Consider the following 15,375-nt stretch of genomic DNA (forward strand, 5'->3'; position numbering starts at 1 on the left):
AATAGTAAAAAGAATGGAATGTGATGCCATTGTGAATAAAAAGGACATAATCAAGTTTTAATTAGTTTGATTTTGTGTAAGAAACTTACCTAATCAAATTAAAAGGCTGCTCCTTGTAAAAATAAGAAAACCGAGCCCAGTTCTGGTAGAGTACGTTCCTTTGATTGACAGGATTAGGAGGTTCTGATGCCTTCCAATACTGACCCTACAGTAGGCAAGAAAAAATTACTGAACAGCAAAACAAAAGACAAAGGATAATGAAGGAGCACTGCTTTTATAAGAAGGCAAGTGAATGAGGCAAATGTTCTTTCTCATTTTTCAATTTGGATTTTCATAGTCCATCAATGTAAATTACTGTATCATTTAGTATATTATGGGCTCCTCTGATAGTTCAGTTGGGAAAGAATCTGCCTACAATACGGGAGACCTGGGTTCAATCCCTGGGTTGGGAAGATCCCCTGGAGAAGGGAATGGCTACCCACTCCAGTATTCTGGCCTGGAGAATTCCATGGAGTGTTTAGTCCATGGGATCGCAAAGAATTGGACATGACTGAGGGACTTTCACTTTCACTTTAGTGTATTATAGAGTGTAGTTTATTTGCTACACTCTGTAACAAATGAAAATAACAGTACTTTATTAAAGTCTCACACCCAGTTATCTAAAACCACAAGTGGAAGCCTGAGACTGGTTTAACTCAAGCTGCTCCTTTGATGTGGAATGCTCCTTTCATTCCTACTTAAGTTCCAGCAGTCACAGCTCAGGGATTCCTACAACTATAACTGGCTGGGACTTTGGAAGAATAGGCTGACTTTTTAATTTTATTGATGAAAAAAATAACCTCAAGCAAAGTTAAGTGAATGATCCAAAGTCACTGGTTGTTACTGACACCCATTTCCCCAAAAAACTTAATTAAATATATAAAACAGACTTTTAGCACTTCAGTTCAGTTCAGTTCAGTTCAGTTCAGTCGCTCAATCATACCACACTCTTTGGGAATCCATTGGCTGCAGCACACCAGGCTTCCCTGTCCATCACCATCTCCCAGAGCTTGCTCAAACTCATGTCCGTTGAGTTGCTGATGCCATCCAACCATCTCATCCTCTGCCATCCCCTTCTCCTCCTGCCTTCAATCTTTCCCAGCATCAGGGTCTTTTCCAATGAGTTAGTTCTTCGCATAAGAACATACTGAAGCATATTGGAGAACATAAGCATACTGGAGCTTCAGCTTCGCCATCAGTCCTTCCAATGAGTATTCAGGACTGATTTAGTTTAGGATTGACTGGTTTGATCTCTGTGCAGTCCAAGGGACTCTCAAGAGTCTTTTCCAGCACCACAGTCCAAAGGCATCAATTCTTCAGCTCTCAGCATTCTTTATGGTTCAACTCCCACATCCATACAAGACTACTGGAAAAACCATAGCTTTGAGTAAACAGACCCTTGTTGGCAAAGTATGTCTGTACTTATAATATGCTGTCTAGGTTGGTCATAGCTTTTCTTTCAAGGAGCAAGTATCTTTAAATTTCATGGCTGCAGTCACCATCTGCAGTGATTTTGGAGCCCAAGGAAATAGTCTGTCACTGTTTCCACTGTTTCCCCATCTATTTGCCATGAAGTGATGGGACCGGACGCCATTATCTTAGCTTTTTGAATGTTTAGTCTTAGCCAGCTTTTTCACTCTCCTCTTTCTCTTTCATCATGAGGCTCTTTAGTGTCTCTCCTCTTTCTGCCATAACAGTGGTGTCATCTGCATATTTGAGATTATTGATATTTCTCCCAGCAATCTTGATTCCAGCTGGTGCTTCATCCAGCCTGGCATTGCACATGATGTACTCTGAATATAAGTTAAATAATCATGGTGACAATATACAGTCTTGATGTATACCTTTCCCAATTTGGAACCAGTCCATTGGTGCATGTCTGGTTCTGTTGCTTCTTGACCTGCATACAGATTTCTCAGGAGGCAGGCAAGGTGATCTGGTATTCCCATCTCTTTAAGAATTTTCCACAGTTTGTTGTGATCCACACAGTCAAAGGCACTTCACAGCCTCAATATTAGTTCACACATAAGTTCCTCCCCCTTTTTTAGGTACCAAGTAGCCTTATTATTGTTGTTTAGTTGCTACGTTGTGAAACTCCATGGACTGGAGCCTGCCTGGCTCTTCTCTGCTTGGGATTTCTCAGGCAAGGATACTGGAGTGGGTTGCCATTTCCTTCTCCAGGGGAACTTCCTGACCAAAGGATTGAACCCATGTCTCCTGCATTGGCAGGTGGGTTATTTACCACTGAACCACTAAGGAAGCTCCAAGTAGCCTTATTTATATAAAGTTAATTAGGTTTTAGCAGAGATCTGTCTAGGGCTTCTCGGATGGTGCAGTGATAAAGAATTTGCCGTCCAGTACAGAAGATGCAGGAGACACAAGCTTGATCCCTGGGTTGGGAAGATTTCCTGGAGTAGGAAAAGGCAACCTACTCTAGTACTCTTGCCTGAAAAATTCCAAGGACAGAGGAGCCTGGCGGGCTACAGTCCATGGGGTTGCAGAGAGTAGGACCTGACTGAGCGACTGAGTACACACGCAGAGCACTATCTATATATATTTGCTCAATATTGTTTCTTTAACTGTTTGCCTAGAAAATCAAACTGCTGAAGACAACATGGAGCAAACACCTAATTTAAAATTAAACACATTTGAAAATCTCTGTATGAGATGGTATAAAATTTTATACCATCCGGATTCCAACTTTCATCTCCTGTAGCTAGTCCTACTGAATCTTGAGAAATGACAAAGAAAAAAGAAAAAAGTAGCCTATTTGGATATCTTTAAAAAAAAAAAAGTTTCTTTACAGCACCTAAGGGAAAAATCTAGTACCTAAACCCGTATTGAGGACAGAATAAAGAAAAAGAGGTAAAAATTAACAGTAAACGATAGCTCTCTCTAACAACAGCCTAGTAAGACTGATTTTCTAGTGAGCATGGAGGACTCTACAAGAAGGCTAGATGTATGGATTAAAATTATTGGTTACTGAAGACAGTTTGATAGAAAATAACCAATGCCTTGGAAACAAACAATTCTCAAAATCTTTGAGGAAAAAATAAAGTGACTTCCTGGTGGCACAGTGGGTAAGGATCTGTCTGCCAAAGAAGGGGACAGCCCTTTGATCCGTGGTCCCGGAAGATTCCACATGTCATGGAGCAACTAAGCCCACATGGCACAACTCCTGAGCCCATGAGCTGCAACTACTAAAGCCTGTGTGCAATAGCCCCCACAAGCCACAACTACTGAGCCTGTGTGTAGTAACTACTGAAGCCTGCATGCCCAGGAGCCCACACTCTGTAGCTATTAACCCCGCTTGTTGCAGCTACTACAGCCTGGGCACCTTGAGCCTATGCTCTGAAACAAGAGAAGCTACCGCAATGAGAAGCCTGCACACCACAACAAAGGGTAGCAAAGGGTAGCCCCCACTTGCCACAACCAGAGAAAGCCTGTTTGCAGCAAAAACGACCCAGTGCGACCACAAATAAATATAGATAATATTTTTTTAAAAGATGAAAGTCAATGAAACTCTGATTTTTCTGCTTGCTAGGAACTGAAAATATTTTAAAAAATCTTCAAAAAAAAAAAATGAATGAACCCATTGGTGAAGAAAGACGTACAAAGACTGCATTGCAAAGTGTTTATTAACCTACTATAGATCTCTCTACTTGATCAAATGTCTTGGCATTGTTTAAAATATATAATCCCCAGAAGTTCTTGGGCCCAGGCAAAAAAAATGTGTGTGTGGGGGGGGGGGGGTATGGGAGGGAGTTTCTCTAACACAAGTTAAATTCACCTCAATTGATACTTGTATTGAGAATTGCCACTCATTATGGAAAATCCCTCTATACCCTTGTAGCTAACATAGGAAAGAAAATCAACTGACCAATGTTGAACAGATTAGAGTCAACAGCTAACACTTGAATAAATATTGACAGAGGATAGCTGAAAAAGAGAGGTTGCCTTTGGGCTTTTGGAAACCATGAGAGCAACATAATTTTCAAAAACATGGGCAATGATGTACATACCACTTGTTTAAACAGAAATACCTAATTCTTCTATATTCTAAAGGTATGTGTTTCTCAAAAAGATATCATCATCAAAAAAGCCTTTATAAGCAAGGAAGAGTTAAACAGGAACAAAGGAAAGCAAAACTCCAGGAAATGATCCCAAGTAGTTCACATCAATTTAGCCAAATAATGCCTGCTGCTAACAGGTAATGAAATTTAAACACTAAATATCCAAAAGGAAAGGTTTCTCTCAGATACCCCCAGAAACTAGGCTGTCTTGGTTGACAAGTCAAGCTGTAGGTTTGGTTGAATGGGTGCATGATATAAATGTCACTTCTTTGTTGAACTCTACATGATCTGCCAGGCCCAAGGAATCCTTCTGCATAATCTCAGTTATTTGAAACTTTCTTATGGACTGAAGTCTTTAGCTTGTTTTGTATTTGTATGTATGCTTTACTTCCCAGAAATTCCTAGCCTGTGAGCCTGGATGCATGGTGTGTTCCAATAACATCTAACAGAATGCTCTGCAAAGATGCATGCTCTGTTGCTCAGTCATGTCTGTCTCTTTGCAAATCCATGGACTGTAGCCCACCAGACTCCCCTGTCCATGTACTTTTTTACATTATAACTAAAACCAATTGTACATTTGATGAATGAATACAAGAATGCATGCAATTTAAGTCCTTTACAACTTCAAAACTTTACAAGTAAGAAAAGAAAAGATTTGGGAGGAGGGAGCTAAGATGGCGGAGGAAGAGGATGGGGAGACCACTTTCTCCCCCACAAATTCATCGAAAGAACATTTGAATGGTGAGCAAACTCCACAAAACAACTTCTGACCACTGGCAGAGGACATCAGGCACCCAGAAAAGTAGCCCATCGTCTTCGAAAGGAGGTAGGACAACATATAAAAAATAAAAAGAGAGACAAAAGAGTTAGGGACAGAGATCCATCCCGGGAAGGGAGTCTTAATAGAGGAAGTTTCCAAACACCAGGAAACCCTCTCACCAGCGGGTACGGGGGAAGTTTTCAAATCTCGGAGGGCAACCTAACCCGGAGGAAAAATAAATAAATAAAACCCACAGATTACATGCCTGAAGGCAACTCCCAGCAGAAAAGTACCCCAGATGTTCACATCCGCCACCAGCAAGTGGGGGCTGAACGGAGAGGAGCGGGCAGCATTGCTTAGCGCAAGGACCAGGCCTGAATGCCCTGAGGGCAATCGGAGGGAGCTAACGTGAGATAGCAACCTAACCTGTGGGATAGCACAGAGAGAGTTAACCTGTGAAAAGCCCTAACCTACGGCACAGCCAGCCGTTCACAGAACAAAGGATGGTACCATACCAGAGAAGAGCTAGCTGGCTGTGGACCAGCCCATCCCCCACCAGAGGCAGGGGGAGGCAGGCGCCAGCCAGAGCCGGAAAGGGGCAAATTCAGCCCCAGAGAGGGCATCCCCTACCAAACTGCAACCAGGCTTCCAGTTTCTAACCAAAGACGTCCAAGACTTTGGATGGTTGACATCTACCAGGAGGGTCACAGCCAGAGATCAGCTCCCCAGAAGAGACACAAGGTGCACTGGACCAGGCATGCCCGGAAACCGAGGCTGGGACCGTGGAGGGGAGAAGGCACCCTGCACCCGGGGAGAGTGTGGCCGTCAAGCTCCTGGCTGCCTGAGCTGCTCGGACCCTGAACGGCACAAAATGCAGGCCCAACTGAGTCTGCGCCTTTGTGGAGTACCCGAGAACCTGAACCTGAGCAGCTTAGGCCTGGGAAGTGCACGCCACGCAGGGCCCGCTCCCTATAGAGCAGCCTGGAGCCTGAGCAGTGTAGACGGGAAAAGCACACGCACCATGTGGGGGCAAACCCAGTGTGGCCAGAACACTGCGAGTGCTCCCCACACAGGCCAGTGACATTCGTCTGCAGCGCCCCTCCCTCCCCACAGCACGACTGAACAAGCGAACCTAAACAAGAGACCACCTCCGCCCGCGTGTGACAGGGCAGAAATTAGACACTGAAGAGACCAGCAAACAGAAGCCAAATAAACAAAGGGAACCGTTTCAGAAGTGGCCGGTGCAACAGGTTAAAATCCCTGTAGTCAACACTGACTGCACTGGAAGGGGCCTATAACTATCTAGAAGTGTAAGCTGTAACAAGGAGCTATCTGAAACTGAACTGAACCCACACTGCCCGCAACAGCTCCAGAGAAATTCCTAGATATATTTTTACTATTATTGTTTTTTTTAATTAAAAATTTTTTTTCTTTTTTTTTTTAAGTCCTTTACTACTCCTTTAATTTTTTTTATAACCCACTATTACCTTGCCAAAAAAAAAAAGGACCCTATCTTTAAAGCGAACATCATATGTATTTCTTATACTTTTTTGTTTTTTGTTTTTGTTTTTTTTAATATTGTATTTTTAAGAGTCGAACCTCTACTTTAGATTTTTAATCTTTGTTTTTTAGTATTTGATATCAATTTTGTACATTTAAGAATCCAATCTTCAGTACCCATTTTTACTCAGGAGTGTGATTACTGGCTTGATTACTCTCTCCCCCCAATTTTGTACATTTAAGAATCCAATCTTCAGTACCAATTTTTACTCAGGAGTGTGATTACTGGTTTGATCACTCTCTCCCCCTTTTGACTCTCCTTTATCTCCCCCAGATCACCTCTATTTCCTCCCTCCCCCTTCTCTTCTCAATTCAATTCTGTGGATCTCTGTGGGTGTTCTGGGCTATGGAGAACACTTAGGGAACAGAGTACTGCCTAGATCTGTCTCTCTCCTCTTGAGTGCCCCCTTTTCTCCTCCTGCTCACTTCTATCTCCTTCCTCCCTCTCCTCTTCTTCATGTAACTCTGTGAACCTCTCTGGGTGTCCCTCACAGTGGAGAATCTTTTCACCATTAACCTAGAAGTTTTATTACCAGTGCTGTATGGATGGAGAAGTCTTGAGGCTACTGTAAGAATAAGACTGAAAACCAGAGGCATGAGGCTTAAGCCCAAAACCTGAGAACACCAGAGAACTCCTGACTACAGGGAACATTAATTAATAAGAGATCATCCAAAAGCCTCCATACCTACACTGAAACCAACCACCACCCAAGAGCCAATAAGTTCCAGAGCAAGACATACCACGCAAATTCTCCAGCAACGCAGGAACATAGCCCTGAGCGTCAACATACAGGCTGCCCAAAGTCACACCAAACCCATAGACATCTCAAAACTCACTACTGGACACTCCATTGCACTCCAGAGAGAAGAAATCCAGCTCCACCCACCAAAACACCGACACAAGCTTCCCTAACCAGGAAACTTGACAAGCCAATCACCCAACCCCACCCACTGGGAGGAACCTCCACAATAAAGAGGAACCACAAACTACCAGAGTACAGAAAGGCCACCCCAAACACAGCAATCTAAATAAGATGAAAAGGCAGAGAAATACTCAGCAGGTAAAAAGCATGAAAAATGCCCACCAAATCAAACAAAAGAGGAGGAGACAGGGAATTTACCTGAAAAAGAATTTAGAATAATGATAATAAAAATGGTCCAAAATCTTGAAAACAAAATGGAGTTACAGATAAATAGTCTGGAGACAAGGATTGAGAAGATGCAAGAAATGTTTAACAAGGACCTAGAACAAATAAAAAAGTCAATTAATAATGAATAATGCAATAAATGAGATAAAAAACACTCTGGAGGGAACCAACAGTAGAATACGGAGGCAGAAGATAGGATAAGTGAGGTAGACGATAAAATGGTGGAAAAAAAATGAAGCAGAGAGGAAAAAAGAAAAAAGGATCCAAAGAAATGAGGACAGCCTCAGGGACCTGTGAGACGATGTGAAACAGCCCAACATTCGATCATAGGAGTCCCAGAAGAAGAAGACAAAAAGAAAGGCCATGAGAAAATGCTCGAGGAGATAATAGCTGAAAACTTCCCTAAAATGGGGAAGGAAATAGTCACACAAGTCCAAGAAACCCAGAGAGTCCCAAACAGGATAAACTCAAGGCGAAACACCCCAAGACACATATCAATCAAATTAACAAAGATCAAACACAAAGAACAAATATTGAAAGCAGCAAGGGAAAAACAACAAATAACACACAAGGGGATTCCTATAAGGATAACAGCTGATCTTTCCATAGAAACTCTTCAGGCCAGAAGGGAATGGCAGGACATACTTAAAGTAATGAAAGAGAATAACCTATAACCCAGATTACTGTACCCAGCAAGGATCTCATTCAGATATGAAGGAGAATTCAAAAGCTTTACAGACAAGCAAAAGCTGAGAGAATTCAGCACTACTAAACCAGCTCTTCAACAAATGCTAAAGGATCTTCTCTAGACAGGAAACACAGAAAGGTTGTTATGAACAAGAACCCAAAACAACAAAGTAAATGGCAACAGGACCATTCTTATCAATAATTAACTTAAATGTAAATGGGTTGAATGCCCCAACAAAAAACCAAAGACTGGCTGAATGGATACAAAAACCAGATGCCTATATATGCTGTCTACAAGAGACCCACCTCAAAACAAGGGACACATACAGACTGAAAGTGAAGGGCTGGAAAAAAATATTCCATGGAAACGGAGACCAAAAGAAAGCAGGAGTCACAATACTCATATCAGATAAAATAGACTTTAAAATAAAGGCTGTGAAAAGAGACAAAGAAGGACACTAAATAATGATCAAAGGATCAATCTAAGAAGAAGATATGACAATCATAAATATATATGCACCCAACAAAGGAGCACCGCAATATGTAAGGAAAATGCTAACAAGTATGAAAGGGGAAATTAACAATAACACAATAATAGTGGGAGACTTTAATACCCCACTCACACCTATGGATAGATCAACTAAACAGAAAATTAACAAGGAAACACAAACTGTAAATGACAAGTATACTATCAAGGGTGAAACAGATCACCAGCCCAGGTTAGATGCATGAGACAAGTGCTCAGGGCTGGTGCACTGGGAAGACCCAGAGGGATGGGATGGGGAGGGAGGCGGGAGGGGGGATCGGGATGGGGAACACATGTAAATCCATGGCTGATTCATGTCAATGTATGGCAAAAACCACTACAATACTGTAAACTAATTAGCTTCCAGCTAATAAAAATAAATGAAAAAAAAAAAATGACACAATGGACCAGCTAGACCTAATTGATATCTATAGGATATTTCACCCCCAAACAATGAATTTCACCTTTTTCTCAAGTGCACACGGAACCTTCTCCAGAATAGATCATGTCCTGGGCCATAAATCTAGCCTTGGTAAATTCAAAAAAAATTGAAATCATTCCAGTCATCTTTTCTGACCACAGTGCAGTAAGATTAGATCTCAACTACAGGAAAAAAACTATTAAAAATTCCAACATATGGAGGCTAAATTACATGCTTCTGAATAACCCTCAAATCATAGAAGAAATCAAAAAAGAAATCAAAATATGCATAGAAATGAATGAAAATGAAAACACAACAACCCAAAACCTATGGGACACTGTAAAAGCAGTGCTAAGGGGAAGGTTCATAGTAATACAGGCTTACCTCAAGAAACAAGAAAAAAGTCAAATAAATAACCTAACTCTACACCTAAAGCAACTAGAGAAGGAAGAAATGAAGAACCCCAGGGTTAGCAGAAGGAAAGAAATCTTTAAAATTAGGGCAGAAATAAATGCAAAAGAAACTAAAGAGACCATAGCAAAAATCAACAAAGCTAAAAGCTGGTTTCTTGAAAAGATAAACAAAAACTGACAAACCATTAGCCAGACTCATCAAGAAACAAAGGGAGAAGAATCAAATCAACAAAATTAGAAATGAAAATGGAGAGATCACAACAGACAACACTGAAATACAAAGGACCATAAGAGACCTACCAGCAGCTATATGCCAATAAAATGGACAACTTGGAAGAAATGGACAAATTCTTAGAAAATTATAACTTTCCAAAACTGAGCCAGGAAGAAATAGAAGATCTTAACAAGCCCATCACAAGCACAGAAATTGAAACTGCAATCAGAAATCTTCCAGCAAACAAAAGCCCAGGACCAGATGGCTTCACAGCTGAATTCTACCAAAAATTTAGAGAAGAGCTAACACCTACCTTACTCAAACTCTTCCAGAAAATTGCAGAAGAAGGTAAGCTTCCAAACTCATTCTATGAGGCCACCATCACCCTAATATCAAAATCAAACAAAGATATCACAAAAAAAGAAAACTACAAGCCAATATCACTGATGAACACAGATGCAAAAATCCTTAACAAAGTTCTAGCAAACAGAATCCAACAACATATTAAAAAAATCATACATCATGACCAAGTGGGCTTTATCCCAGGAATGCAAGGATTCTTTAATATCCACAAATCAATCAATGTAATACACCACATTAACAAATTGAAAGATAAAAACCATATGATTATCTCAATAGATGCAGAAAAAGCCTTTGACAAAATTCAACATCCATTTATCATAAAGACCTTCCAGAAAACAGGAATAGAAGGAACATATCTCAACATAATAAAAGCTATATATGACAAACCCACAGCAAACATTATCCTTAATGGTGAAAAATTGAAAGCATTTCCCTTAAAGTCAGGAAAAAGGGAAGAGTGCCCACTCTCACTGCTACTATTCAACATAGTTTTGGAAGTTTTGGCCATAGCAATCAGAACAGAAAAAGAAATAAAAGGAATCCAGATAGGAAAAGAAGAAGTAAAACCCTCACTGATTGCAGACGACATGATCCTCTACATAGAAAACCCTAAAGACTCTACCAGAAAATTACTAGAGTTAATCAATGAATATGGTAAAGTTGCAGGATATAAAATTAACACACAGAAATCCCTTGCATTCCTATGTACTAACAATGAAAAAACAGAAAGAGAAATTAAGGAAACAATACCATTCACCATTGCAAAAAAAAGAATAAAATACTTAGGAGTATATCTACCTAAAGAAACAAAAGACCTATACATAGAAAACTATAAAACACTGATGAAAGAAATCAAAGAGGACACAAATAGATGGAGAAATATACCATGTTCATGGACTGGAAGAATCAATATTGTCAAAATGACTATACTACCCAAAGCAATCGATAGATTCAATGCAATCCCTAAAGAGCTACCAATGGTATTTTTCACAGAACTAGAACAAATAATTTACAATTTGTATGGAAACACAAAAAACCTCGAATAGCCAAAGCAATCTGGAGAAAGAAGAATGGAACTGGAGGAATCAACCTGCCTGACTTCAGGCTCTACTACAAAGCGACAGTCATCAAGACAGTATGGTATGGCACAAAGACAGAAATATAGATCAATGGAACAAAATAGAAAACCCAGAGATAAATCCACGTACTTACGGACACCTTATCTTCGACAAAGGAGGCAAGAATATACAATGGAGAAAAGACAACCTCTTTAACAAGTGGCGCTGGGAAAACTGGCCAACCACTTGTAAAAGAATGAAACTAGACCACTTTCTAACACCATACACAAAAATAAACTCAAAATGGATTAAAGACCAGAAACTAAAAACTCCTAGAGGAGAACATAGGCAAAACACTCCCCGACATAAATCACAGCAAGATCCTCTATCACCCACTTCCCAGAATATTGGAAATAAAAGCAAAAATAAACAAATGGGACCTAATGAAACTTAAAAGCTTTTGCACTACAAAGGAAACTATAAGCAAGGTGAAAAGACAGCCTTCAGAATGGGAGAAAATAACAGCAAATGAAGCAACAAAGAATTAATCTCAAAAATATACAAGCAACTCCTGCAGCTCAATTCCAGAAAAATAAATGACCCAATCAAAAAATGGGCCAAATATCTAAACAGACATTTCTCCAAAGAAGACATACATATGGCTAACAAACACATGAAAAAGATGTTCAACATCACTCATTATTCAGTTCAGTTCAGTTCAGTCGCTCAGTCATGTCCGATCTCTTGGCGACCCCATGAATCGCAGCACGCCAGGCCTCCCTGTCCATCACCAGCTCCCCAAGTTTACTCAAACTCATGCCCATGAGTCGGTGATGTCATCCAGCATCTCATCCTCTGTCGTCCCCTTCTCCTCCTGCCCCTCAATCCCTCCCAGCATCAGGGTCTTTTCCAATGAGTCAACTCTTTGCATGAGGTGGCCAAAGTATTGGAGTTTCAGCTTCAGCATCAGTCCTTCCAATGAACACCCAGACTGATCTCCTTTAGGATGGACTGGTTGGATCTCCTTGCAGTCCAAGGGACTCTCAAGAGTCTTCTCCAACACCACAGTTCAAAAGCATCAATTCTTCGGCACTCAGCTTTCTTTATAGTCCAACTCTCATATCCATACATGACCACTGGAAGAACCATAGCCTTGACCAGGTGGACCTTTGTTATTAGAGAAATGCAAATCAAAACCACAATGAGGTACCATTACATGCCAGTCAGAATGACTGCTATCCAAAAGTCTACAAGCAATAAATGCTGGAGAGGGTGTGGAGAAAAGGAAACCCTCCTATACCGTTTGGTGGGAATGCAAACTAGTACAGCCACTATGGAGAACAATGTGGAGATTCCTTAAAAAACTGGAAATGGAACTGCCATATGACCCAGCAATCCCACTCCTGGGCATACACACCGAGGAAACCAGAACTGAAAGAGACACGTGTACCGCAATATTCATCGCAGCACTGTTTATAATAGCCAGGACCTGGAAGCAACCTAGATGCCCATCAGCAGATGATGGAAGGAAGCAATGGTACATATATACAATGGAATATTACTCAGCCATTAAAAAGAATACATTTGAATCAGTTCTAATGAGGTGGATGAAACTGGAGCCCACTATACAGAGTGAAGTAAGCCAGAAAGAAAAACACCAATACAGTATACTAATGCATATATATGGAATTTAGAAAGATGGTAACAACAACCCTATATGCAAGACAGAAAAAGAGACACAGATGTATAGAGCAGACTTTTGGACTCTGTGGGAGAAGGCGAGGTGGGGATTTTCTGAGAGAATAGCATTGAAACATGTATATTATCAATTGTGAAACAGATCACCAGTCCAGATTTGATGCATGAGACAAGTACTCAGGGCTGGTGCACTAGGATGACCCAGAAGGATGGGATGGGGAAGGAGGTGGGAGGGGGGTTCAGGATGGGGAACACATGTAAATCCATGGCTGATTCATATCAATGTATTGCAAAAACCACTACAATATTGCAAAGTAAATAGCCTCCAACTAATATAAATAAATGAAAAAAAAAATAAAAAGAAAAACAAAAGAAAAGATTTGATGAATTTGAACACATGTTCTTTTATTAATAATATAACTTCCATTTTCAATATGGGTTCTAAAGAAAACTCATGTGCAAATGTAAATATGTTTTAATAAATTTCCATTGAAATCTCAAGGTGGAGAGTATTAACTATGTGTTTCAGCATAGTTCTCGGCTTAGACCTAGGGAATCCAAGGGATTTTCCCCAACAAAAGTGAGATTAAGCAACCTGTCATGAAAGAGGAAGCAAATGGAAGATTCTTTCTCCCAACAAGTAAGCCTCTGAATGTGGGAAAGCAAAAACAGGCTTAGTATTTCTAAACCAAGCATATACTTACATCATGGAGTGGAAAGGCAGATGAGTAAGTGTGAGAATTTAGCAGTCTTTCAATGCCAAACCTTTTCTTCCCATCCTCCACGCCAAAAGGACACCGTGAGAGAATATAATAAACCTATGAGGTAAGCACAGATACACCTTTCAGAAATCTATGCTTTCTATGTTTTTCAAAATCACAATTTAACAATGTCTACTTTTTCTCAGGAGAAGGGCATGGCAACCCACTCCAGTATTCTTGCCTGGAGAATCCCCATGGACAAAGGAGCCTGGCAGGCTACATACAGTCCATTGGATCACAAAGAGTCAGACATGACTGTGCAACTAAACACACACACACACACACACACACACACACACACACACACATTTTCTCAATGCAGATACAGGCTCTGGTAATGGAAGGAATCTTCCCCTTGCTGTTTGGGGGAAGATGCAGAAGGTAGGGTTGTGTAGAACTACAGGTACTTCACCTCCTGGGTTTGAGAGCTCCTTATTCCCTCAGGGAGAGGAAGAATGGCTTATAACTTAATCTTTCTTCTCATGTCCCAAGCTCCTCTGGGAGTTCTTTGCACCAGAATCGATACTATAATTGGGGCTTTAAGTTCGAGTCTAATATCACTGCTCCTAACAGTTGAGTTAGGGTAATAGGGAGTAGAATTGACACTTGGCCAAGTTGTCTTGAATGCTTTCCAATTCATTACTCTGATGTTTTATACAGGGCCTTTTCCTAATATTAACACAAGATGATGAATTTATTAACTCAAGAAGATCATACCTCTCTATATAACTACTGTGGGATTATTTACATATTTTTATGAGTCTTATCCTTTATAAAACTCTATATTTTCCTTGGATTGTGTTCTTGTATATGTGTCAATTCAATCTCATCTGTTTTTTGTCTTTCAGAAACTTTTCAGAATTTCTGCTTTTCTGATTTCAGCCTTTTTAGCACTGTGTAGGTCTATTTCTCTTTCCCTCACCTTTTAAACATTTTATTCTCTAAGGAATTGCTGATTACAAGGTCTGTCATCCTTAAATCATTATCTAATCTGGTTATTCATTTTAAGGGCTGTTTAATACTTACGTCTTGGTAAATAAATGATAATTTATGTGAGGTAGTTTTAATTTTATAAATAATGTGATAAATATTAGCTATTTTACATACTTTGGATTATTTCCCTAGGAAAGATTCACCAAAAAGAACTCCATATTGGGGAGCTAACAAAGTGGAAAACTTTATTCTTCCAGATATTAAGACTTATGATAAAGCTATGTTAATAAATACAGCATGGTATTGTCAAATAAAAACAAATTTAGACTTAGGAGTGACTTTAAAGAATTATAGGAAGAGGATGAGGCAGACTACTGTGATACAGAGATATGGGAACATGGAGAAGGAAGCCTGGTTCAGGAAGTGTCTTTCTTTGTGTTAAGGAAGGGCTAGTCTACATGCCAACATTGGCTCAGGTTACGGGTACATCAAAGTTTAGGGTCTTTTGGGGAAGAAAGAAGTCCAATTGAAGTTTGGTTAATTCACCTGGCAAGTACTTTGTTTCACGGGATTGATGAGGATAAATAGTTCAGATAACAATTTATGAAACAGAAGAGGACTGTGGAAGGCCTGTGTTTAAACTTTATTATCATAAAGTAATAACAAAAGGAGAAACTGTAAGGATAAGTACAGATCTAAAAGTATAGATCTCAGCCACAAA

The 15,375-nt window shown here is 40.1% G+C and overlaps 1 protein-coding gene across 3 annotated transcripts in view; it reads right to left on the minus strand.

Annotated features, from left to right (window-relative positions):
- ANO5 (anoctamin 5) overlaps window positions 1-15,375 on the minus strand; it is a 102,716-nt gene that overhangs the window by 49,042 nt on the left and 38,299 nt on the right. For all 3 annotated transcript variants that reach the window (XM_043451407.1, XM_043451410.1, XM_043451408.1), the window contains 2 exons: window positions 13,665-13,778; window positions 90-205 (listed from right to left, as the gene is read on the minus strand). In XM_043451407.1, the coding sequence (XP_043307342.1) occupies window positions 90-205; window positions 13,665-13,778 (230 nt within the window). The remainder of the gene's footprint in view (window positions 1-89; window positions 206-13,664; window positions 13,779-15,375) is intronic.

This window comes from Cervus canadensis, chromosome 29, assembly GCF_019320065.1.
Source record: "Cervus canadensis isolate Bull #8, Minnesota chromosome 29, ASM1932006v1, whole genome shotgun sequence".
Classification (NCBI taxonomy): domain Eukaryota; kingdom Metazoa; phylum Chordata; class Mammalia; order Artiodactyla; family Cervidae; genus Cervus; species Cervus canadensis.